The sequence below is a fragment of the Vidua chalybeata genome, chromosome 5, assembly GCF_026979565.1.
Source record: "Vidua chalybeata isolate OUT-0048 chromosome 5, bVidCha1 merged haplotype, whole genome shotgun sequence".
Taxonomy (NCBI): Eukaryota; Metazoa; Chordata; class Aves; order Passeriformes; family Viduidae; genus Vidua; species Vidua chalybeata.
The window spans coordinates 70,469,313-70,494,701 of record NC_071534.1 but is presented as its reverse complement, the minus strand read 5'-3'; the positions used below and the strand labels follow the sequence as shown (position 1 = coordinate 70,494,701).

Below are 25,389 nucleotides of genomic sequence, written 5' to 3'. Positions count from 1 at the left end.
ATTAAGTGTCAGATATTTACATGGAAATGCGTCTTGCAAAGCATTATCTCCTCTTCACACACACATACCCCAGCCATTACCACTAATAAAGTTCCAGCACTTCCCTCTTCCAGGGAACTAATTAGGAAGGAAAGATTGCAAGGAATTCGTTTTTATCCACATTTTAGGAATTGCATTTAGGAATATCTTGAGGTTGGTTTAAGTCAGAGAGGGGAATCACGTAAGAAGTTGTTGGTGGTTAATTATTTTTGTTTTCTGCACCAAAATGCTTCACTTACAAATTAACTCACGTGGAGAAATAATGAAGATGGAAACAATGCACAGAACAGCACAGCCTGTTACTGCAGAGATGGAATCCCAGGATGGGTGAGGTTGGAAAGGACCCCAGTGGGACACTGGCCCCACTCCCTGCTCCAGCAGGGCCATCCCAGAGCACAGGGCACAGGGCAGTGCCCGGGTGCCTCTGGAATGTCCCAGGGAGGAGACTCCAGCCCCGCTCTGGGCTCTGCCCAGGGCTGGGCACTGCCAGGGCAGAAGTTCTGGCCCCTCACTTTGGGAAGGACCTTGAGATGCTCGAGCACATCCAGAGCAGGGAGAGGGGCTGGGAACACAAAGCCTGTGAGGAACTGAGCTGGGGGTGCTCAGCCTGGAGAAAAGGAGACTCAGGGCTGGCCTCAGCTCTCTCCACAGCTCCTGAAAGGTGCCTGTGCTCAGCTGGCCTTGGGCTCTGTCTCCAGGCAGCACTGACAGAGCCAGAGCACACAGGCTCAGGCTGAGCCCAGGGAAATTCAGGTTGGATATCAGGAAAAAGCTTTTCCAGAAAGGTGATAAAGTTCTGGAATGGCTGCCCGGGGAGGTGGTGGGGTCACCACCCCTGGATGTGTTTAAAAAGCCTGGATGTGGCACTGGGTGCCAGGGTCTGCCTGAGCTGTTGGGCTGGGCTGGGCTCGATGCTCTTGGAGGTCTCTCCCAACCCAGGGATTCTGTGAGTTCCATGAAGTTCTGCCCCACATCCAGGGGGAATTCCTGGGCTCAGTCCCTGCCCGTTCCCCCGGTGCCGCTGCTGGCCCCGAGCAGAGCCTGCTCCACCCTTTGGAAGCTCCCTGTGGACACGGATCCCCATGGATGGGGTCCCTCAGCCCTGAGCAGCCCCAGCTCCCCCAGCCTCTCCTGGGCACGGAGATGCTGCAGGCCCTTCAGCACCTTGGTGGCCTTGGCAGTTCTGGAGGAACACTTGGACTCAATGATCTTCGAGAGCTTTTCCAAGTTTATGATTCCATTTCACATCACGGCGCCTGAACTCTTTAAGACTTTAAATTTAAATTACAGTTCCAGTAACTTGAAGCCAACTCCAGATAAATCCTCACATTTCCACAGCAGCTAAAAAGGCACCAACACTGATTTCTGTACAACCATCCACTGGCACATCCCTCCTCACCCTGGGGTCAGGCCAAATTGGCATCTCCCCTTGCTGAGAGCCTGTAAACCATTTATTACTGGAATTACAGCTTTCCCCCCTTCATATGAACACATCCCCCATTATGGAAGGGCCGTGTGAGGGAAGAGGCCGTTTGAAATCACTTCCACATTCATTAAGCAGACAAAGGAAGCGCCATTTTTCCCACAAAAATCCCATTCCTCGATGCCATTGAGGTGCAGTGAATGCAGGGTTTGGAGGGAGCTCATCCAGTAACTCCTGATGACAATTAACTCAAACACAACCTCATGATCAGTGCAATTAAAATCCCCAAAGAGGAGCACAGATGTACTCGAGGCCCCCAATCACTTACAGGAATTTTTGGTATTATGTAAAAATCCAGCTACTGAGCAGCAAGGCTTTGGTATTATATTATTAAGTAATTACAGTGAAATATGAAAACATTAATGAGATCTGCAGTGAGGATTTGCTGCATCCAATGTTTCAAGGAAAAAGAATCAGTCTGGCTTTCTCCAGCCCGCTTGGAACAACCTCCTGCAGGCAGCTGCATGAGTTGTATGTGGAGAAAACACAGAAAAATCTGGTTTCAACAACTTCTCTGCCTTTGTGGTGACTGCAAGGCTCAAAAGACTGGCAAGGGAAGCGGGAAAATTTGGGAAATTGATATCCAGAACATGAATTTAAATGCAGGCCCTGGTGTGCACATTGATGTGGGGGATGCAAACACCACTTGGAACATGGAATACTCTCCCTGTCCTCTTTGCTTTAGGAAGTCACACAAATGTGGCACATTAACGACTATACAGGGTGACCAATCTCTGCCTGGTGTGTCATCAAATGAATTCTTGGGGAGGAGGCTTCACAGGAGCACTCCTCTCCCAGACTGAGCCAATTAATGCAATCCTGGTTGCCACTGGAGACACAAAACCCAAGGACTCTGTGACAGCACCAGATATTTGCTGGAACTCTGAACCTACTGATGAAAAGAGACCCCTTGTCATAAGTAAAAAGGGGCCTCATAATTTTAGGAGGAGAGAGGGAGTATCCACAAAAGAAAAACCATGTCAAGGCAATCCTTTGACTCCTGAGAAGCCCTAACACTCCAAAATGCTCTGGGAAACCGAGGCAGAGAAATGTCTTTCATTTTGCCCAAAATCACATTTTCTGATGGCAGTCAACTTGGAAAGAACCTTTCCAAGGCACCTTTCCCTCCTGCTTTAGGCAACCCAGATCCTTCTGAGAGCCAACTGCCAGCTTCAATCACTCTGGGATGTGCAACTCCACCAAATTTATCAGGTTCAGAAATAACCTTTGAGGCCTGGAATAACTCAAATGGATCCCAAAGTCCAGCCTTGCCCTTTAGAGGAGAACATGGATTTACCCTTTTGGATGTCCCAAAGGAAGCTGACCACAAGGATCACCCCATGGAGCCTCCACTCCTCACGTTGTTGTTATCCAGCTGGAGAGGTACTCAGGGCCAGTTGGAGAGGAAGGTTCTGTTTCACCAGTGCTAGGTGGCCCACTCCAAAATTTTTCAATTAATGCATCCAAGTTCACACCTCTCAGGCCATTTAAATTGGAATATTCACCAAAATGAGCCCCTTTAAAAGACTGGTTCAACATGCACATGATGGCCTCCTATGACTCCACCTGATGGACCTTTGAACAGAATTTAAATTATGAGGCTGCCATCCCAAACCATCATAGGGAGCCACCCACTCCAGAATGGACAACTCCATTCAAGCTTCCAAAACAACAAAGATCCAGGAGATAAGAGATTTAAAAACCCACTTTAAATCTCAGAAGGATTCAAAGCTCAGAAAAAAAAAAATCTTCCCCATGAGGGAAACAAAAACTCTAACAGCAATTGATGCACTCAGCCCACAGAGCCCTTGAGAACTTGTCAGCTTTTGTATCTTCAGACCCCTAAATCACATCCCTTCATTGATTAAAGTTCTGTCTTCATCCTGCAGAAGAGAATCACCTCCTCAGCAAACATTTATCTCCTCACAAAAGGCAGGGAATAATGGATCTATGAAAGCTGTTGCTTTTTTTTTTTTTTTTTTTGGCAATAATTTCTGATCTATGATGCACACATGGAAACACAGGAGAGCAACACCTCCAATTCCTGTGTGTGTAAAATGGATAACAACCAACATTAAATCAAATGTGTAGCATTTTAATCCTTTAATTAGGTAAAAATTACTTTCTCCCCAACAGTTCTTCCTTATTAAGAAAAAACTCAAGTCATCCACAGATCCTCCAACTGTTATTCCAACTCGAAGCCACAAAAGTCTTTGGAGCATCTGGCGTGTTTTGTGCTCCATGGCAGCCTCGTTCTCTTTGAATTGAGTGATTTATTACCACCTAACCTCAGCCTCTGATGAGATTATGCTGCCAATTTGTGCCTCCCTTTTGGAGAGAGGACTCTGCAACCCGGGCTTTGGGCTGAGCGTGGTGAATCTCAATTAAAGGTGACCTTTACAAGACTGAGGGAAATGTTAATTCATGCTCACCTAAACGGCTTCAACCCTCTTTAAAAGCAGAGTTTTCTGAGCCTGCCTACTCCTCTGCCACTGTAAAGTTCCATTTCAACGTTATCAAGATAAAAACCTCTTGGCTGCGAGGGAAAAACCCCAAATGCTAATACAGCTGTCTGGGGTGCATTTGTTATGCTCCTTGAAAAACAAAGATGTCGCATTTTGAAGGGATTTCAGGCACAGATTAGAGGCAGCAGAATGACAGGGCCAGAGATTAAACACTTCTTTACCCCCTGAACAGGTACAAGAGCAGCAGCAGCTCCCTCCGCGCTCACCCCGAAGGTCTCTGCTGGAATATGCCATCCCCTGTGATGTGGAATTACTTCCTGGAGAAATCTCAGCTTGAAAGGGATAAAATTTGCAGAAGAGGCAAGAAAATGGCTCAGCCCCCACAGATAATTGCATTGGGCTGTTTTTTAAATTAGGATTATACACTCCCATCAAATGGGAGACAGAAAAGGAATGTTTCAGCAACGTATTTATCAAGGTCTTGCTAAGCAAGCTGGTGAAAACAAAGAAATTTGACCTGCAAAAATGATGGATGTGGAGAAACTTCAATATGAAAAGAAGATCTTGATGAAAAAGTCAAATGTCAGCAAGACTTCAAGAGAAAACATAAACATCCATGAGCATCTCGGGACTGTTCAATATTGAAAAGGCCAGAAGAAACAAAAGAAAAAAAAATACAACATAGCAATTAATCATTTTAGAAAGAAGATGGAATCATAGAATAGCCTCAGTTGGAAGGGACCCACAATGATCAGAGTCCAAATATATTGTGTGTGTATATATATATATGATAAAACTCTTCCCAACACTGTGTATAGGCCAGTCTGATCCCAAAAAATCAAGATCCCAAACAAATCAGGATTAACTGATCAACTTCCACCAGGTTGAATTCTGACCCAGCTGATCTGAACTCCCATGGATATTTTATTCCTCATTTCACACCCTAACTCTGTGGTGTTTAAATAAATGGTTCACTACTGACATTTAGGCAAAAGCGCAAATTCCATGGCTCAGTACTTCCAACAAAACTCCAGTAATTGATATAAAGCAGGGTATTATAGTTCACAGGCATAACCATTCTCCACCTATTCTGTTATAATCTGCATAATACAAGATAATTCCATGTTATCTTTGTAAATTCACCACAAAGCCCTCAAATGCTTCAGTAATCCAGATTCAAAGCTGGAAAAGAGCTGTAAATAAGTGGATTGCTTTGCAAACAAGGCACTGGGACACAGCGAGTCCCAACTGTAACAACAAACCCAACCAGTCCTGCTGGAGCAGCTTCCAGCAGAATGAGTGAGAGTGGAGTATTTCTGGGGTATTTCATAAAAGTAGGATGGTGCTTCCACACATCAACAGGGGAGAGAAGCATGGCAGAAGTGCGAGAGTTGTGAGGATGAAGAATCCAAACTGGTGACAGAAATCAAAGCGGATTCTGATGCCTTGAGAAAGCTGACCTAGAAGAGAGACTAGATAGAGCTAAAGAACAAAGCAGGGATTTATTCCAAGGATCTCCTGCATGGATCCACCTTGGGCAGCACCAGAGCCCAGCCAGGGCTGCAGCCAAGAGGAACCAAAATGGTCCCAAAATGCACGAGCGCTCCCGGGGGCTCTCACTGGGATCAGCTCTGCTCCATTTGCACCTTGCAGTTCATTGTCCCATTCCAGCTTTAGCCCAGGCACTCCCATCCTGCTTGTTTTTCTCTCTCCAGCCCACGCTGTTTGTGCTCCTGGGCCTGAGCTTTGGATCATTTGTCCTTGGTGCCCAGCTGGAGCAGGAATTGTTTTGTCTCCCTGCTCTGTGCACAGAGCTCGCCATCCCATAATGTGAAGCTCAGACCCACACACTAAAGCAGCTCAGAATGTGAAAATATAAAAACTAAAATCTGGGGCATTATTCCAGCATTGAATCTCCATCTCTATTTGAGAAGCTCCTCTCCTCATACACCACCTAATGCCCCTATTTTTGGTTTTCCTGTTCCAAAAGGACCACGTGGCACCTGAGGGGTGCTTGGGCTCTGAAGTGAGAGCAGCCTAAGGGTTAAAGATTAAAGGAAGGGGAGCCTGGTCAAGACCCAGGTGGGGAGGCCCAGAGAAGCTGTGGCTGCTCCTGGATCCCTGGAAGTGTCCAAGGTCAGGCTGGATGAGGCTTGGAGCAATTTGGGACAGTGGAAGGTGTCCCTGCCCATGGCAATGGGGTTGGAACTGGGTGATCTTTAAGGTCCTTTCCAACCCAAACCATTCCATGACAGTGACGCTCCCGGTGCTCACTGGCACCAAATATTGCCCTGACACCAAAACTCCTCCTCTCCTGCCTCACCTTGCTCAAAGTGCCCGACACAAAGCAGAGATTTCACAGCCCCAGCCTGACTTTCAACACCTCCCATCTCCCTGAGAAGTGACAAGAATTAAGTGGGAAATTCAACCCCCTCAAATGTTCTCCAGGATTAACAGAGATGCCCTGATCCTTTTTCACAGACTCGACTGCTGGCTGAAGTCAGCCTTTAATAAGCAGCAATACACACATTTAGACACTTGGAAGGGATCAAAAACATTGTTGAAAAGGAAAAAAAACAACCCCACATGGATGGGAAAAGGAGGGCTGACCCCACCCAGCAATGGGAACCTGTTGCTGTAGATGAAATGCCAAATGTGCTCTCCCCAACATCAGGAGCTCTTTGCACTGACAAAGCAAAGGGACCCTCCTGCCTCCTTTTTTTAGGTATCTCCCTCTGAACTCCTGCAGCTTTAGTAACAATCTCTGAGGAAAAATCAAGAAACAAACGATTTTCTTACACATAATCCCCCTTTTGCTGTCAAGGGCCTGACCCCAGTTTGATAATCTCATTTCCTGAGAATCAAAACGCTGGAAATTTAAGCTTCCTAGAGTGTTAATTGCAACCCTGCTCCGCTGCTAATCAAAAAATTGGATGTTTTGCATGAAAATGCTGCTCTAATTAATTCTCAGTCATAAAGCAACCTGGTTTTAATAACCCCTCCTTGATTGGGCAGCCTTTGAAGAGGCCATGTCCCTAATCCGCTGCACCGGGACAAGCACACGCCGAGGAAATCAGGAGTGGCTTTGCAGGGGCTGGGGGAGCCGATTGCTTCAGAGCTGGCAAAACCCTGAAAATCCCTGCTCTCCCCTCTCCCCCAGCCCTGCCCAAGCTCAAAGCCAGCTGTGATCCTGCTCATCACGAGGAGACAAAAGCAGTGGTGTGACGGGAAATTCGGGATATCGCATCAGCTCCCCCTTCTCCGATTTTTCCGCTGGTTTATTCCTTCCTTAAGGAATATTTTTTTAACCAGCACAGGCCACCTGTCACAACGTCTCCTTTAACCAGACGTGAATCCTGTTCCCCTCTCCCCCTCCCCAGCACCTCTGACTGACAACACATTATCATCCCCATCTCGGCGAGGTGCTGAACCGAATTTTCATTATCCCAAATGTCAGCTTTGGTTTCTGTCAGCGCTGAGCACAGCTGGCTCCCCGCAGCAGCCCCCGGGTGAATCCAAATGGAACAAGGCACCTACAAATAACTGCGTTTTCCCTGGACCTGGCCTTACATGGTGCCCTTGTCATATCAGATCCTGGGCGCCTCTGCTGCTATTTCTTGGCGTCCAGATCTTAATTAGCAGAGTTTCTCGTTGATTTTCTTTAATTGCTCAAAAACCTTATGGTAAGGAATTTTTCAGGCTTGGGTGGAGAGTGGATGAGCAGCGGAGTGGGGAGTAACACAAATCCACTTCCCAAATTTAGATTTGTGTCTGAGGGGTATTCAAGGCTTTCCATTCATCACCCAGCCAGCAAGAAAAAGATCAGGGGATTTTTTAATTCTAAAAATTATTCACTATAATTTATTGTGTTGTTATACCAGAGCTTTGTTTTACTGCCACATTTGCCATCCTTTGCCAAAGGTGAGCAAACTGGAAGGTTCCTAAAATCCCAGACTGGTTTGGGTTGGGATTAAAATCATCCAGTGCCACCCCTGCCATGGGCAGGGACACCTTCCACTGTCCCAGGCTGCTCCAAGCCCTGACCAGCCTGGCCTTGGACATTCCAAGGTGTGGAAGTGCTCTTCACTTCCAGCTAAACTACTGGCCAGCTTTTAGATATTTAAGTGCTGCATGTTTAAAATCCACAAGATCCTCTTGCATTGGATTTTTAGTTTTTAAATAAATTGATATAATGCTCTTACTCCTCCCAACAGGAGAAAAAAAACTATGCAAAAGTTCTGGGTATTTAAAATCACATCTGAAAAACAAACTTCAGAGTCCCAGAATGGTTTGGTTGGAAGGGTCCTTAAAAATAATCTCATTCAATTCCCCTCCTGTTCCTTCACACAGAAGCAAGGGGAACTCGTCCAATTTTTTTTTAAGTAGGAAGTAGTGCACCACGTCTCTGGAATGCACTGGACAGAAACGACCTAAATAACTTCATAAAGCAGTACTGAATTTTTGCTGTTTCAGTTCAGCACACAAGATGTGTCCATAGTTGGGAGGATTCAGCTTTGGGGCGCACGTTTCATCCTTTGTTCTATGAAAGACTTTCTCTATGAAGTCAGGTGACTTTTTTCTCCTTTCCTTGTACAACAAGCCCTGTCCCAAATTCCAGTGCCAGCAGAGCACAAACTCATCCACTAGTTGCCAAAGCAGCAGGATCAGAGAACTTTTCATAAAATCCCCAAAACAAATGAAAAGGGAAAAAAACCAAAGGCATGACAACAATCCCAGAATATTTCTTTATCCTTCAATGTAACAAAAGCATTTGTAGGAGTGATTCCTCAAGGAACAGCACATGGAGCATCCTCCTGAGTGGCAGGGCAGCCACTGTTTGTCTGTCTATAAATCAATACCTTCAATAATCAATAAAAACCAGTGGATCTGAGTGTTGGCGCTGGAATTCTGATCCTACTCCTGTTCGCAACGTCCTTCCCTGGACAATCCATCCCACAGCCACATTCCCAATAAAATCCTGCTCCACAAAGCCACAGAGAAGTTGAATTGCTGCGGAAGTGCACTGAGCTTCCAGGGAATGAAAGAAACAACAAGCCAAAATTTTTGGAGGTGCTGAGCAGGTGTGGAGTCCATTCATAGCCTTGGGAACCACAGGAGCTCTGGAGCACTTCCCATTCCATGGTCAGCCCCAGGTGCAGGACAGGGCAGAGCTGACCTGGCAGTGACTCTGACAGAGTGGCACCTGCTTGGAATTGCCAACCTAAACAGAGTGCACAGTTCCTAAATATTTCCCACTGAGTAGAAACCTGTTCTGGAAGGCAAGTCAAAAAACCAGAAGAGGGGTGGGTGATGAAGTGGCAGCTGGGATTCTGTGCCATTTGGAGAATCATGGAATGCTTTGGCTTGGGAGGGACCTTAAAGCCCTTCCAGTGCCACCCCTGCCATGGCAGGGACACCTCCCACTGTCCCAGGCTGCTCCAGCCCCAGTGTCCAGCCTTTCCTTGGACATTCCAGGGATGCAGGGACAGCCCCAGCTGCTCTGGCAATTCCAGCCCAGCCAGGAATTCCCAATTCCCAAGATCCCATCCATCCCTGCCCTCTGGCAGTGGGAGCCATTCCCTGGGTCCTGTCCCTGCAGGCCTTGTCCCCAGTCCCTCTGCAGCTCTCCTGGAGCCTCTGGAATGTGCTGGAAGCTCTCCCTGGATCCTTCCCTTCTCCAGGTGAGCACCCCCAGCTCTCCCCAGACTGTACCTGTCTAGAAGGAAATATTTCACTTCTGTACTTGCCCCCACCTTTTTTTATTTTTAATGACAGTTGTCGGAGAACTTGTGTGGCCAACTTCAAGGGAAAAAAACACATGGCCAAAGTCTTTCTCCTGCAATTTCAGTGGAATGAGACAGAAGAATTCCAGCTCTAAACCACTTGCAGCAGGTCCCTTTCTCTCACTGAGGGATAATGTGAGCCTCATGCTCTGCACTATTTCAGTCCAAATCAAAGGGGTTAATGACAAAGCATCACTCTGATCTTCACACGTTTTTAAGGCTATTTAAATTAAATTCTTATGTCGAAAAGTTAGCGTGAGCTAAACTTTTATAAATTCCTTTCTTTTCATGCATATGTTTCTTTGAAGATCTTTTCAGGAAAAAAGATTCCCTAACAAGTCACCCTCCCCCTGCTGCCACTGAAAAATCATCCCTGTGGATAAGGCTGTTGGGAACAGAAACTGTGCAGTGTTCACAGAAGACAGAGTGTCACATGCCTGCTTTCCACTAACCTGATTGAACAATTAAATTGTATTTCTCTTTAAAAGGGATAAAAAAAAAAAAAAAATATATATATATATATATAAAAATCCAAATGCAGATCTTGCTGTGGTCTGGGATTCAGAAAGATTAATGAGCAACCTAAAAGGGAACAGCAGCTCATAATAGAGACAGAGGTTACTGCATTTTTAACGTCAAGTTCAAAGGGAAACTTTTCTTGATGGCTCAACTGCAAAGAATCTCAGCAAAGTCATCTCATCTATTGTCCCCACTGCCTCCCCACACTGACTTTTTGTCACCTATTGCATCACGTCCAGGCTCTTCCAATTGAGCTGCAAAGGGCAGCAGGATCTTGGCCCTCTCCACACTAATTCCTGTTTTGTCCTTTACTTCTTTGTCAGCTCCTGGGCTTTTTTCTCACCCACCCCACACTCCCTGAGCAGCTCTGCTGCATCTTCCTCTCCTGGAAATGCTCCCAGTGTCCTGCTCATCCCAAATGCTGCTCCAAGATTTGTCTTGCATCCCCTAAGGAATCACTCTTCCATGAAATCTGGCTCCAAACCCACAACAGGAGCTCCTTAAAACCCTCAGTGTAACAGCAATAACCACAAAAATCCCCAAATCTCAGCCACAAGGCACCTGGAGGAGGACGTGGATATGGAGAGGATCAATTCTGTTCTCTGCTTGTTTTTAAAGCCACGTGGACAGCTGGGAATGACAGAAGGCAACAGGACTCATCCCAAAGGGACAGAAAATTCTGGAGCGAGTGTTGCAGGCTCTCTGATGGCCCCAGAAAGCTCAACATTCTCAACAGCCACAAAATTCTTGGCTTTAAGCCCACACTTGTCCCACACAGTTTGTCAGAGAGCTCATAACTATGGAGAAGGAACTACTTAAATCCTCCTGGAATAAAACCTGGTAATGGGATGGAGCATCATCCCACTGACCTGGGGGACATCTCCCAGTCAGTCCTGAACACGTGACACTTTTGAAGGTGAGAACCTGAATCCCAGAAGGCAGAGAGAGCTCAACACCTCTCCCAGGTGTGTAAAAGGTGAGATCCCAATTCAGCTGACAGGTACCTCCACTTCCCTTCATTCCCACAGGCTGTGGGAGCAGGGGGTGGGCAGCTGTCACCCCCAGGTTCTTCCTTCTCAATCCAGCCAAAAGGATCTCAGTCTTAGCTTGGAAGTGGGGGTGTGTGTTCTATTCCTATCTGGTGGGGCAGTTCTCTGCTGTCCATGGGGCAGTTTTTTCTTTATCTCTCCCACAGCCAATCCTCCCTCCAGGAGATCTCTTCTGTCCATGGCCACTGAGTGTCCCTGCATGGCTGAGAAAATTCCAGCATCCCATGGGGAGATGCTGTGCCCAGGGCAGGAGCCAAGCATTCCTACCTGGATCCAATCTGACTCCTGCAACACCACAGCAGCCTTTGCCCACTGCATTCCCAGAGGAGCAGCTTTCTGCCCCACTGCATTCCCAGAGGGAGCCCAGGCCCATCTCCAGCAGCCCTGGAGCTCCAGAGGAAAACTCCAGCCTTGTCCAGGATCCTGCTCCAGCAGAAGCACAGCTGGCACTGCAGGAGGGCTGAGCCCCCATGGAATGGCACTGCTGCCACCTCCCTGACCCACAGCCTGCCAGCTCCGTTCTGACTCTGGCACTGGGTTGTTTTCTTTTTTGTACTATTGCATTTGTATTTTTAATTTCCCTAGTGAAGAACTGTTATTCCATCTCCCATATCTTTGATGAGAGCCCCTTAATTTCAAAATTATAATAATTCAGAGAGATTTCCATTTCAGGAAGGCTTCTACCTTCCCTAACAGACACCTGTCTTTCCAAACCAAGACAATCTCAGCAATCACCACAGAACCATTACACCACTGATCATCAGTGCTGAGATCACCTCTGGAGTCACCCAAGTGAATCAAGCTGTCACAGGAGTAATCTCTGCCTCTCAAGGCTTTTTTTCACACCCTTGTGGGTTTAAGTTGTCACTGAGGACAGGTTATGAAAGGAGGAAGGGAACACGAAGGCATCCAAAAAGTCTCTTGCAAATTCTAAAACATTCTCAATTAAAAGCCAGCTGAAAATTATCATGGACAAGAGTTCCAGGAGAAATTCTGCCCTGAATTCTGTCATCACTGTAATATTTGAAGAACATAAATTATTCTCCTGTTATGGTTAGCCCAGGAAGAAACTGGGATAGATGATACAAAAGAATTTAGCCCTGCTGTACATGATCATGGCAGTCTTAGGAGACTCCCTTGATTCTGCTGCCAAGCCCAACCACTGGATCATTCAGGAAAAACAAGGGAAATGATGCCATGCCTGGAGCAGGGAACACTTCCCTGGGCACACACAGCCCTTGCCATGGGCAACATAAATCAGCAAAAGCAGCCCAAGTCCCCAGATTGACCATCTGCAAACGCTCTGCAGCTCCTCAAGTGTACCAAACACAAAGAATTGGTCACTTCAGTCCATCCAGCTTCAAATTTGTGCTGCCTAAGCTCAGTTCCCAAAGCAATGCAGGGTAAGTATCACAGGAAACAAATTGCAGATAAATATCCAAGGTAGCTCCAACACCCAAACTCAGTGCTCAAGGTGAGGTTGTTTGTATTTCACCTTTTGTTTTATGAATATTTTTTTTTAAGACCTCGACCTCCAGCTGAAAATGCTGAGAGAATAAAGAGAAACCCTTCACAACCTCATAATAAACACGAGCTTAAAACCTGGAGATGTTCAGGGCAGAGACCAATACCTGCCAGAGGCTGGACAGGATATTCCAAGTCGTGCAGAAGGGAATTACCCAATTTGCAAGGATCCCTTTCCATACCTTGCAGCTCCCCACTCCTGCTGTACAGCTCCCTCCTCTGCTCCCGCAGGTAGGCACTCATGCTGATGGCATGGGATGAGGATTCAAACCTGGAATTCAAAGGAATTCAGTCAATTTCAGGCACTGGAAGCATCCTTCTTGTGAGCACCACTCGGCTCTTAATAATATAAAGATGTAAATATATTGTTCTCCTGGAAATTAGGGACCAATCAATTATTATTTGTTGTATGGCTCTAACAATCCACAAGGACCAATCCAAATATTTTCCAACTATTTCTGCCCCCAAGAGGATTTTTGGCACATATAGTAAAAGGCTCCAAACTGGGCCCTGATCTGACACCTCAGCAACTGAGGACAGCTCAGTGTCCCTGTGACAAGTGTCCCATGGCCAAGGGCTTTGTGCCTGACCTGCCTGAGCTCATGGGAACACCCCCATGGCCAAGGGCTGTTGCTCCAGGCAGGCATTTCCCAAAAAAAACCCCAGCCCTGGGTGTTGGAACCTTGGTTACTGAGAATTTGAGACTTTCTGTGCTGTCAGGCACTAACCCCCAAGAGAACACTGCATTTGACCAGAGGCCGTGTAAAAAGCTTCCAAAATGGAATGATAAAACTAAGATTATAAGTGTATAGTACCACATGGTGGAAAACTCAGAGTTTAGGGTTTTAGAATATAGTAATATATACAAAGCAAGACAGAAGTTATAGTGCAGAAGCTGGTCCTTCTTTACCTTCTTCATAAATTTGGGTAGTACTGTGTAATTAGATAAAAAGTCCTCATTACAAGCCACAAATAGTTAGTTATAGGGTTAAAAAATAGTTTAAGTGTCATTTCTTAATTAGACAGTTTATCCTTAGAAAACCGTGTAGAATGAGAGATATGTCTTCATTTTTAGCTTATTAAAATTAAGTACACAAAACTCACAGCTTGTGAGACTGTAATATAGATAAGAACTAATAAACACTTGATTCCAAACAAGAAATATCATCTCACACATTTAAACCTGACCTTAGCAAAGAAAAGAAGCAAAAAACCCCATTTTCTGGGAGTGCCTGGATGGGCTCAGGGGACCAGGGAGAAGGGAGCTCGTGGTGGGGACAGAGCACCTTCAAACAGCCCCAGTGGACATAATGTCTTGTGAAGGCTGAGCTGGAGCAGAGGCTGGGCAGAGCTAAAGAACAAAGCAGGGATTTATTCCAAGGATCTCCTGCATGGATCCACCTTGGGCAGCACCAGAGCCCAGCCAGGGCTGCAGCCAAGAGGAACCAAAATGGTCCCAAAATGCACGAGCGCTCCCGGGGGCTCTCACTGGGATCAGCTCTGCTCCATTTGCACCTTGCAGTTCATTGTCCCATTCCAGCTTTAGCCCAGGCACTCCCATCCTGCTTGTTTTTCTCTCTCCAGCCCACGCTGTTTGTGCTCCTGGGCCTGAGCTTTGGATCATTTGTCCTTGGTGCCCAGCTGGAGCAGGAATTGTTTTGTCTCCCTGCTCTGTGCAGAGAGCTCGCCATCCCATAATGTGAAGCTCAGACCCACACACTAAAGCAGCTCAGAATCTGAAAATACAAAAGCCAAACCCTGAGGCATCAGACACTAGCCTTGGAAAGGAAACTTCTGTCACAAGAAGACCTCAAGATGTTGAGGAGTTGCTGAAGCACTCCTCATTCCCTCCACAATCCCACAGCTCAGGAAGATGGGATCAGCCTCAGTGCTGCCCAGAGGGACACTGGGAACACCAGCATCACACCAGAGACAGGGGGAAAGCATTTCACAGCTTTCCTGGGCACTAGTGCTAAGGTTACTACTAATAATGAGGCTTTTCTACTTTAATTTGGACTGTGACTGTTGGTGTTATTGCAACTAAACTAATAATTTATCGAAATACAACGAACCTTTATGATTTTAATTAAATGAGCTGTAAATTCTTGGCTCTGTGTTCCCCACATGCTCCCTTCTGGCCTCAGGGAGACAATAAGAGCAGCATTATCCCACAGGCCTTTCCAGGCACCAAACCCAGACCTCATCCCTTCTTTTCCAAAACCATCCAGGTTTTCTCCCCTATTTTCCTTCCTCTGCCACCTCCTCGAGCTGCCCTTCCCCACATTCCTGTTCCCACTTAACTCCTTGTAACTCCCTTCCCAATGCTGATCCTCCCACAAAGCTTTCAAAACATTTTTGTTTTCCTTAGAATTACACAGAATTACAGCCAAGTCTGATTTATTGGGTGTTTAACCCTTGCTTGTACAATTCACTCCTATCTTATTTCCCAATTTCCATCTTGGAAATCTGAGCTGGCAACCTGAGCATGCCCTTGGCTACTTTTGGGAAGAGAAGAAAGCCAGGTTTATGATGGCACAAATCGCCCAAATTCCCAAACTACCCTTCAACTGGAGCTTTCTTTTTCAAGCCAACATTGCAACTAAATAAATATATTTTTTTTTTATTATACCTGTTTTAAAGATAAGGAAATAAGGATTCCAAGTTTCTCCTAAATACCAGCTCCTGATTTCCAGAGAGCAGGACAACTTCCCACTATTCCTTGAGGACATAACTAGCAGAAATATTTAGTATTAATTAAATGAGCTCAGTATTTAATATTAATTAAATGAGCTCACAGCTACCACAGGACACAGCACCAACACCTGCATCCCCCTGTGAGCAAAACACGAGGTGGAGCCCTGCCCTAAGAGACTGCTGAGGGATGAAATGCAGATATTGTGGTGACAAGAGGCGAGATTTGGACAGAGCTAATGGAAAGGCAGGGAAAGGAGCCTGGCACAGGAAGCACCGAAGATGGGAGGGGAGACAAGAATAACACTCCATCAAACACGTACAAACCTCAGTGGGCTGAGAAATCCCATTTCGAGGGAGATTTCCATAGATAGGGTGACAGCTGACAGATAACCAAATGAGAGATCCCAATGCTGTCACTGCGGGGACGGCACCACTCGGTGACAGCGCCAGGAGTGGTGAGAGATGCTGCTCCCACGAGGTGATTCACCCACCTTTAAACAATTACAGCCACCTCCTCTCTGCTGACAAACTCTGCCCAGCCTCAGCCTGCTCCAGGTGAGCCACAGCATCCTCATTCCTCCAACTGTAATCCCAAACTCAGTCCTCCAACCCCAAACTTGGGTCCTTGTACACCCGGGGACAGACGTGGGATGAGCGGCCCTATTTTGCTCCAATAGCCATCTGCAGGTCAGGGTAAATTCCAAGTGGAATTCTCAGACCAAAACAGCCATGGGGGGGGTTAAAATAAAAGGGTGAGGGGTGACAATCATGGGTCGACAGGGGAAGGAGGCAACACTTCACCTCTATTAACAGGAGGTTGCAGGAGAGCTCATCCTGGGAGAGCAAAGACTTGGATTTCTAACTGGGATCTCAGGCACTATGAGAGGACATCTACTGGGAGCATAAAACAGCACTTTTAGGTCCTCTCCATAATCCTCAAGAGGCCCAAGAGAATGGCCAGCACAGGCAGGTGGTGGAAGAGAAGAAAATTCCAGCACAGCTCCCCCAAATCCAGGTGTGACTCTCTTCTCCCACCAGCACTGCTCAGCAACTCCTCACTCCTTACTGCTGCACCAATTTGCTCTCCCAAATCCTTCCCCTGGCCACCCAGCCTCTCTCATCCTCCTCTCCCTTACACTCTCCTCCCAGCCACTTAATTCTTTGCGGCCTGACTGCTGAATTAAAGGAGTTAGTGACAGGATTAAGTGCTTAGTCTATGCAGTAATTACCCAGTTATCTTAATTCCCTTTGTCCAGTGCCCTTTATCGCTCCCTCTAACAGCTCCTGAATTTACCATGGACAAAGAGAGGCAGAATGGATCACTCCATGCTCTGCAGCAGCTCCTGTAATGGGATTCCCAGTCCTGGAATGAGCCCTGGGAAGAGCTCAGCTCTAAAACCCAGCGCTGAATCCGTAACAGATCTTCAGCTCCGGGCATTAAATCCCCATGCCAGAACTTCCACACCTCTCACACTGTGAAACCGCAATTACCAGCAGCACTCGAGGGACCAAAGGCAGCTCAGGCACAGCTTTAAAAACCCCTGCACTTACTTAAAGAGAGGGTTCTTGGGTCTCTGGGGCTTCTTCTTGGCAAAGAAGGCGGCGAATTCGCGGCCGGAGCTGGCGTAGCTGAGCTGGGCCGAGGGCTCCGAGGCCGTGCGCGTGTTCTTCATGTCCAGGTACTCGGTCAGCAGCATCTGAGGGGAGGGAGAGAGCTCAGCACATGCTGCAGTCCAGAGGGCCACCATCCCCAGAGTGTCACCATGCAATTTCAGAAGGCTTTCAGCATTTAGCCACACAGGGTAACATCATGTCACTTCAGAAGCTGAAAACATCTGCCCTTCTCGGCCTTTAGTCCAACCTTTTATATCCCTCATGTTCATGCAATGCACTGTGTGCCCTCTGTCCCCTTTGGTCAGCACACCTGGGCACTCCATGGCTCATTATCTTTAATATTGTTCACCTGCTTCTCACAGCTGTAACCCATTGGGGATAAGGTTGGGCCACAGCCTCACTCCCAATTACCACAAACTCTGTACCTACACCTTCCCACCCAACCATTCCATGATGAGGTTGAAGCACGTTCTGGTGATGCCTTGGAATTTTAGCTTTTATATTTTTCAAATCCTCTACTGCATTAGTGTCACAGCACACGTCACAGCTGAGACAGCCACAACACACAGAGTGTCACCATACAATGTCACAAGGCTTCAACCCTACAGAGTAACACCACAGCACTTCAGAAGCTGCAAGCATCTGTCCTTCTCGTCCTTTAGCCCAACCCTTCATCCCCTCATGTCCATGCAATGCACTGTGTGCCCTCTGTTCCCTGTGTGGTGGCTCAGCACACCTGGGCACTCCATGGCTCCCTGCTGTCAGTGCTGCTCACAGCTGTGCCCATTACTGTACAGCTCCCAGTTACCACAAACTGTGTGCCTGCACCATCCATCCCTCCTTCCATCCCTCCATCCTGTCACAGCACATGTCACAGTGGAGACAGCCACCATACCCAGAGTGTCACCACACAATATCACAAAGCTTCAGCCCACACAGAATAACATCATGTCACTTCAGAAGCTGCAAGCATCTGCCCTTCTCGTCCTCTAGCCCAACCCTTTATCCCCTCATGTCCATGCAATGCACTGTGTGCCCTCTGTTCCCTGTGTGGTGGCTCAGCACTCCTGGGCACTCCATGGCTCACTGCTGTCAGTGCTGCTCACCTGCTGCTCACAGCTGTGCCCATTAGGGATGAAGCTCAGCCACAGCCCCACTCCCAATTACCACAAACTCTGTACCTACCCAGCCCAGCAGCTGGGCTGAAACAGCATCAGCATATCCCTGGAATGCCTGGGATTTTTAGGTTCTGTGTGGGAAAACAACCAGAATTCACAAAAACGCAGAAACGCGGCTTTATTTTTAAAAAAAATTATATCCCAAGGACCGGCTCTAATTCGGTAAAAATTTATTTTATATTCCTAAGAATGGTTTGGGTTGGGAAGATCTTCAAGATGACCCAGTCTCACCCCTTGCCATGATCAGCAGACCAGGGTGCTCCAAGTCCTGTCCAGCCTGGCCTTGGACACTTCCAGGGATGGGGTTTTTGACCAACTCAAACTGCTCCAAGTCCCAAAAGGAACCTGAAAAAAGTTCCCCAAAAGTGATTCCATCCATGGCAGCCATGGGGAGAGGGTGGGTGAGCTTTATACACTGATTATAAATATAATTAATGCTCTGAAAAACAGAGGGTTGCAATAGTGAGCAGTGCAGTTAAAATACCTTGGTTTATGAATGGATTTATGTGCTTAAATACTTCCAACATAATTATATGGAGAAATAGGAAACATCCATGTGTGTGCTGGGGGTCCCATGTGATGGAAAATACCCTGGAAAGCTGCAAAAAAATGTCCTTTACTAGCTCCCAACCCAAACACGCTTCTTTCATCATTGAAATTATGAATTCCCACGGCTGCCAGTGGAGTTTAGGATTGATTTTTCCAACCCCAAATCCCTCAGTGAGGAGCTGGGGGCTCCCTTTGTGACACAAAGGTCCCCCTTGTGAAACCTTTGCAGCCCAATATTTGTTATTATTTAGGGTGCAGAAGTAAAACCAGACTCCAAGTGATTCCATTTTGATGTCCTTGTGTCTGAAGATGAAACGAAAGCCCTCAAAAATGAACTTTTGTCGGTGTATTTCAAAAGTCTGTTTATTTTCAGGAATTTTTACCTACTCAGAGGCTGTTGGGAATGTGTTCCATGTGAATAATTAGCCAGTCAAAGCCCATCAAAGAGAGTTGGAGGTAATGAAAAGAATTCATCACTCCTGTGCTGCCTTAAGTTGAAACAAATTACACAGGAATAAACATCCAGGCAAATGGAATCGTGCCCCTAATTAGAAACAATTTGGGATGGCTTGGAAAAAAAAAATAATAATACAAACACACAGAAAATCTGATTCCTAAACCATCTCAATTAAAACTTTACCTGAGCACAGGCTTTGAAAATTTGTGTTTATTGGTAAAAATAATCACTGTGCTAATTTTTGACACTAATTTAGCAAACCCGTTTGTATTCACCTATTTGCATTTCATCTTCTCCATTTAAATTAACAACCCGAAAATCGCCACAAAAATCTAATTAAACCCTCAAACTTAATCAAGTTGGAAAAAAAAAAAAAAAGAAAAAAAATTAAGCAATTTGTTCTTCCATTATGGATGAAACCTACTTATGATGGATTCCACGATTCTGGTGTCACTTGATATCAAGGAAGAGGGAATATTAAGTGTGAAATCCAGGATTACAATAAGCCAAGAGAGGTTTGGATTGGGAGCAGAATGAATTATCCCTGTGTGTAACAGGTGAAACAGAGAATTGTGAGATGAGTTTGCTCTAAGATATTCAGAAAATGCCAAAAATTTGGAAAAAAAATTAGATAAAAATGTTAATTTATTGTTAATTTACTCCAACTATTTACTAGACAGGCAGGGAAGGATGGCTGGATACAAGGCTATGAAAAAGTCAGAACCTGTAAAAGCTGATTTTGATAATTATCCTCCAAATTCATCAGATTCCAGAATGGTTTGGATTGGGAGGGATCTTAAAGCCCCTCCAGTGCCATGCCTGCCATGGGCAGGGACCCTTCCACCATCCCAGGGTGCTCCAAGCCCTGTCCAGCCTGGCCTTGGACATTCCAGGGATGTGGATACCTCTGAGAAGATGAAAGCAGGGAGACAGGAATTGGGAGTTCATTTTCCAGTTAAAAAAATTCAAGTGTAGCAGAAACTGGGCCAGGCAGATCAAAGCTCTTTCTGCTCCAGTGCCCTGAATTCAACAGTTCCACAAATTCTCTGGGATGAAGTAATTAACTGGAAATGTGGCAGGACACAGCCAAAGGGACAGGAGAGATCTCCAGAGAGGATTCAGGGAACCTCAGAGCCCCTGGCAGGACTAAAGGGGCTCCAGGAGAGCTGCAGAGGGACTGGGGACAAGGCCTGCAGGGACAGGACACAGGGAATGGCTCCCACTGCCAGAGGGCAGGGATGGATGGGATCTTGGGAATTGGGAATTCCTGCCTGGGCTGGAATTGCCAGAGCAGCTGGGGCTGCCCCTGCATCCCTGGAATGTCCAAGGCAAGGCTGGAGCAGCCTGGGATGGTGGGATTGGAATGGGATGGGATTTGAGGTCCCTTCCCACCCAAACCATTCCGGGATTCTGGGATCAAGGAGGCTCAGAATCCATCCCGGGGGATTTTTATGGAAAATGGGGATAGAAAAGAGAGGAAAAGGGAAGGGAGACCCTTCATGGTTTCCTGAGATTCCAAGTGAAGCCCCTGGGTTCATGAATGTCTTGGAGATTAGATGGAGCCAATGTCAGGCTGGGAGAGCTGGGAATGCTCCCCTGGAGAGGAGAAGGCTCCAGGGAGAGCTTCCAGCACATTCCAGGCCCTAAAGGGGCTCCAGGAGAGCTGCAGAGGGACTGGGGCCAAGGCCTGCAGGGACAGGACACAGGGAATGGCTCCCACTGCCAGAGGGCAGCGATGGATGGGATCTTGGGAATTGGGAATTCCTGACTGGGCTGGAATTGCCAGAGCAGCTGGGGCTGCCCCTGCATCCCTGGAATGTCCAAGGCCAGGCTGGACATGGGGACAGTGGGGAGGTGTCCCTGCCATGGCAGGGGTGGCATTGGATGATCCCTTCCCACCCAAAACCATTCCACGATTCAACAGAGCACATTTGGCTTCAGACTGCAGCATGAAAATTAAATCCCCTCTGATTTTCCAGCAATATTAACTCACAGGCCAGGCTGAAAATCCTGGCAGCACTTGGCCTCCAAAAACAGCCTCAAGATTCCCTCTCTCCCTGCACTGAGAGATTCCTGCTGCTCCCCCAGTGCCACCAGCCCCAGCTGCCCACTTGCTCTGCTCTCATCATCCTCACGGAGGATTTTAATCCATCTCACATTTCAGTCTTACAAGTTCTGCTCTGGCCCTGCACTTCTGAAAAACCACAGCAAGACAGAACCTGAAAATCCACTTGAAAGGCAAGAAAAAACTCAGATATTAAAAATATCCACTTGAAAGTCACCCAAAACCAGGCCCTTCCAGCCTGTGTAAGCCAGAGGAACTTTCCTGAAGCAGCCAAGTAAGGGATTTCTTGATTTGATCCCACAGCACCTGCTTAGGAATTGCTGAGGCATCAATCAAAAACCTCGTTAGACATTAATCACGTGGCTGCACAGCAAGATTTATGAGGGACTCTGAAGTTTGCAGCATCCCACTCATCTGAAACAAGGATTTGGAGTTTGTGCTCCATGGCTGAGTCCTGCCATCAGTGGGCTGTGTTTACATCCCTCAAAGAAATAAAGCTGTCCATAAATACAGAAGAAAGCACTCTGCATCTAACTGCTCTTTGGGAATGAAAATTAATAGAAAGTGGTTTATTAAAAAAGCATTTTTTATGGATTTGGAGGTGCAATTAAATTCTGAAATTCCCAAAGGTCAGGGCAGTGTGTGTGGCCTGTCTGTCACGTGGAGCTGGTGACACTGGCTCTGCTCTGTCCTTCTGAACTGCAACACTGCCACAAGGACACATCTGCTCCTGGGACACTCCACAGCCACATTTGTGGGAAATGGATTCGTGGAGAATTCTCAAAGCCTGACAGAAAGCTCACACAGTGTGCAGCTGTATGCAAACCTTGAGATGAGAAATGCTGGCTTAGAAATGCCCTGGAATGGGACAGACATTGCTGAGAGAGAAATGGAACTGGAAACAAGTTTCAAAGGGTGGCCTTGCAAATCAGACTGGAGACTTTGGAGAAATAGAACTGTGAAAGATGCATTGCAGTAGGACCCACGAGGGGTGATTTTAGAGCATTGGCTTTAAGGCATCGACAGCATGGTGTGGCTAAAGCTGACAGACCAAGAAACACTTACAATGTGTTGTAATTAAGAAATAATTGGTAATAAGTAACAGTAATTATTAATTTACTTTATAGACATAAGGTAGTTACAATGCCACATTTTTTTTTCCTGATTGTGATAGTGTGAATTATAACATCTCACCCTTCACATGAGACTGAAAATGGAACACAATTATTTAAAACACCTCTCAGTTACCCCATCTCTGAATCAGAAAAGGGCCTAATCCAACATTTTCCTTCCTTGGCTGAGCCCAGGACAAGCTGGATAGGTTTTTATACCTTATCATGCCCAGGATTGACCTGAACAAAGCAAGGGCAGTAAAACACCCCTGGCCAGGGTGACAGACAAATTCATTCAGGTTTTTTGTACCTTTTGTGAAGTTTTAGATAGGAGGGCTGAGCTCTGAATAAATCCTATTCTATACATTAAAAGCTTTAATTGGTATTTCACACCCTCACATCCCCTGGATTCAGATGGAAGCTGCAGTGTGGACACTCTGCTCCATCACCAAACCAGTTTCAAACTCCACACCATAAACCCTGATTTTCATCATCCTTCCTGTACTTGGGGGGGGGGGGTCCAGAAAATCCAAGGAAAACCAACACACCACGAATTTTTCAAGGGTGAATGAAAAGCCCAGGTAATTACTGGCCTCTCCACCTCGTATTGATCATGGGCAATATCACAGAACAGATGATAGAAGGTTCTATTAAAAAAGAATTAAGGGGGAATAATAGAATTCATGTCCAGCAACAGGGATTTCCACAAGATGAAAAGGTCCTGGTTAAAGTATTCTTATGATGGTGACAAATTTAGCTTTAAATAAACAGAAAGAGATAAAGATTTATGTCCACCAAGGATGTGAGAAAAGCCAAAACACCCCAAGTCAACAAAGAAATCCAGGCAGGTGCAGGACAATGTTCAACTAGAAATGAGAAAATCACTGACACTGGATTTTACAAGCTCCCAGAAATCTTAATTCCTCTTTTTGTCCTCTGTATTCCAGGAGAAACACCAGATTATTCCAGCCTCCTTTTCTTTTGTGGGATGGAAACCTTCTCATTTTCAGTCTCAATTCCACCCATCTTCTTTTTTAAATCAGCAGTAATTAGGAGGTGAATCAATGATAGCACATGAAAAGGGCTTTTCCCAGAGCAGCTGGGGCTGCCCCTGCATCCCTGGAATGTCCAAGGCCAGGCTGGACACTGGGGCTGGAGCAGCCTGGGACAGTGGGAGGTGTTGAGGTTGGAACTGGATGATCTTTAAGGTTCCTTGCAACCCAAACCATTCCATGATTCTTTAAATGTGGCTTTAGATGTTAATTAAATTTAAATTATTTAAATATTGTTTCAAACCCTTTCTGGATTGAATGACCTGAACTTTTCCTGGCTCACATTCCTATGGAAAAATACTGGAGAAGGTTTATAAATTATAATGTTTGGGGAGAAAAATGGCAAATAATACAGTGAACACAGAAAATCATATGTCCTGTTAGTGCTTTTTATTCCTATTTTCAATATTATAATCAATGTACTGCGAGGATTTCAATGTCAGCAGAGGAAAATTTCTACTTCTACAGAAAGTAAAGGAAGTCTTGATCTACAGGATTATTGTGTGAAGTTGAGTCTGGAAAATTTGGGGATATTAAAGGTAATGGGTATTAATCAGTTCACTGGAAATGGCTGTAAAAAGCAGAGTTTTGGTCTCACAACTGTGTCACAGGCACATTCTTCTCTCTTTCAGGATTTTTCATAGAGGAGCACAGAGAGAAGAAAGAGAGAACAATTTCTATTTCTGCTCCTTGCTTTTCCCATGTGGAATGTGTTTGGAGAATTGTTTACCTGGGCTGATTGCTTGATTGGATTCTGGTGAGGATTGTTTGAGCCTTGTGGCCAATCCAACCCACCTGTGGCTGGACTCTCAGAGAGGGTCAGAGTTGTGAGTTAGATATGGGAGTTAGAACAAGTAGGTTTGTAGTTTTAGCATCTCCTTTAAATAGTATATTAATGGATTATAGCATAGTTATAATAAAGAAATCATTCAGCCTTCTGAGCTGGAGTCAGACATCAGCATTTCTTCCCACCGGCTTCACCTGCATTTACAATACATCTGTAATACCAAATCAAACCCTGGCATGACAAACCAAGAAATCAGGGAAAAGAGATGGAAGGTGCACAAGAGGAGCCTGGAAATTTAATATTAAAAGTCCCATTAAATGGTGGCTTCAGACACCACCCTGACCCACAGGGTGTCAGGTCCTTTTCTGATTTTGGCAGTGGGTTGTTTTGTACTATTTGTATTTTTAATTTTCCTAATAAAGAACTGTTATTCCTGTTCCCATATCTTTGCCTGAGAGCCCCTTAATTTCAAAATTATAACAATTCAGAGGGAGTGGGTTTGCATTTTCCATTTCAGGGGAGGCTCCTGCCTTCCTGAGCAGACACCTGTACAAGATCTGCAGACAGGAGAACTCTTCACAAAGTGCCAGCACCAGGCAAGAAAAGCTCAGTGAGGCAGCAGTCTGTAGCTAATTACCAGTAATTTGCTGTATCAAAAGTCTTGATAATTAAAATGCTGCAGGAATTGTGGCATTTCAATAAAAAAAAAAAAAAAAAAAAAGGAACAGTTAATTGAATTCTAAGAGCTCTGAGCTTCCTGTGTCAGTTTTATCCCATGGAGAACATGGGCTGAGCACACACCTGGCAAACACACCAAAGGGGAAGCAATGAGGGAAGTCTGAAGGAACAAAACTTAAAATTTTTAGGGGCTGTGAACACCTGTAAAGCAGCTCAACCTGCTTTATCTAATCTCCTTGTTGCTCCTCCAATCCATTTAACTGAAACATAATAATAAAATCCCTTCCAGAATTAATTCTTTAAAGGCACCTCACAATTCTACTCCTGTACAAGACGAATTC

The 25,389-nt window shown here is 45.9% G+C and overlaps 1 protein-coding gene across 7 annotated transcripts in view; it reads right to left on the bottom strand.

Annotated features, from left to right (window-relative positions):
• The window catches only part of EXOC4 (exocyst complex component 4), a 309,659-nt gene that overhangs the window by 200,109 nt on the left and 84,161 nt on the right, over positions 1–25,389 (bottom strand). For all 7 annotated transcript variants that reach the window (XM_053943114.1, XM_053943113.1, XM_053943116.1 and 4 more), the window contains exons 8-9: positions 17,108–17,253; positions 13,045–13,133 (exon numbers count right to left, since the gene is read on the bottom strand). In XM_053943114.1, coding sequence (XP_053799089.1) covers positions 13,045–13,133; positions 17,108–17,253 — 235 coding nt within the window. The remainder of the gene's footprint in view (positions 1–13,044; positions 13,134–17,107; positions 17,254–25,389) is intronic.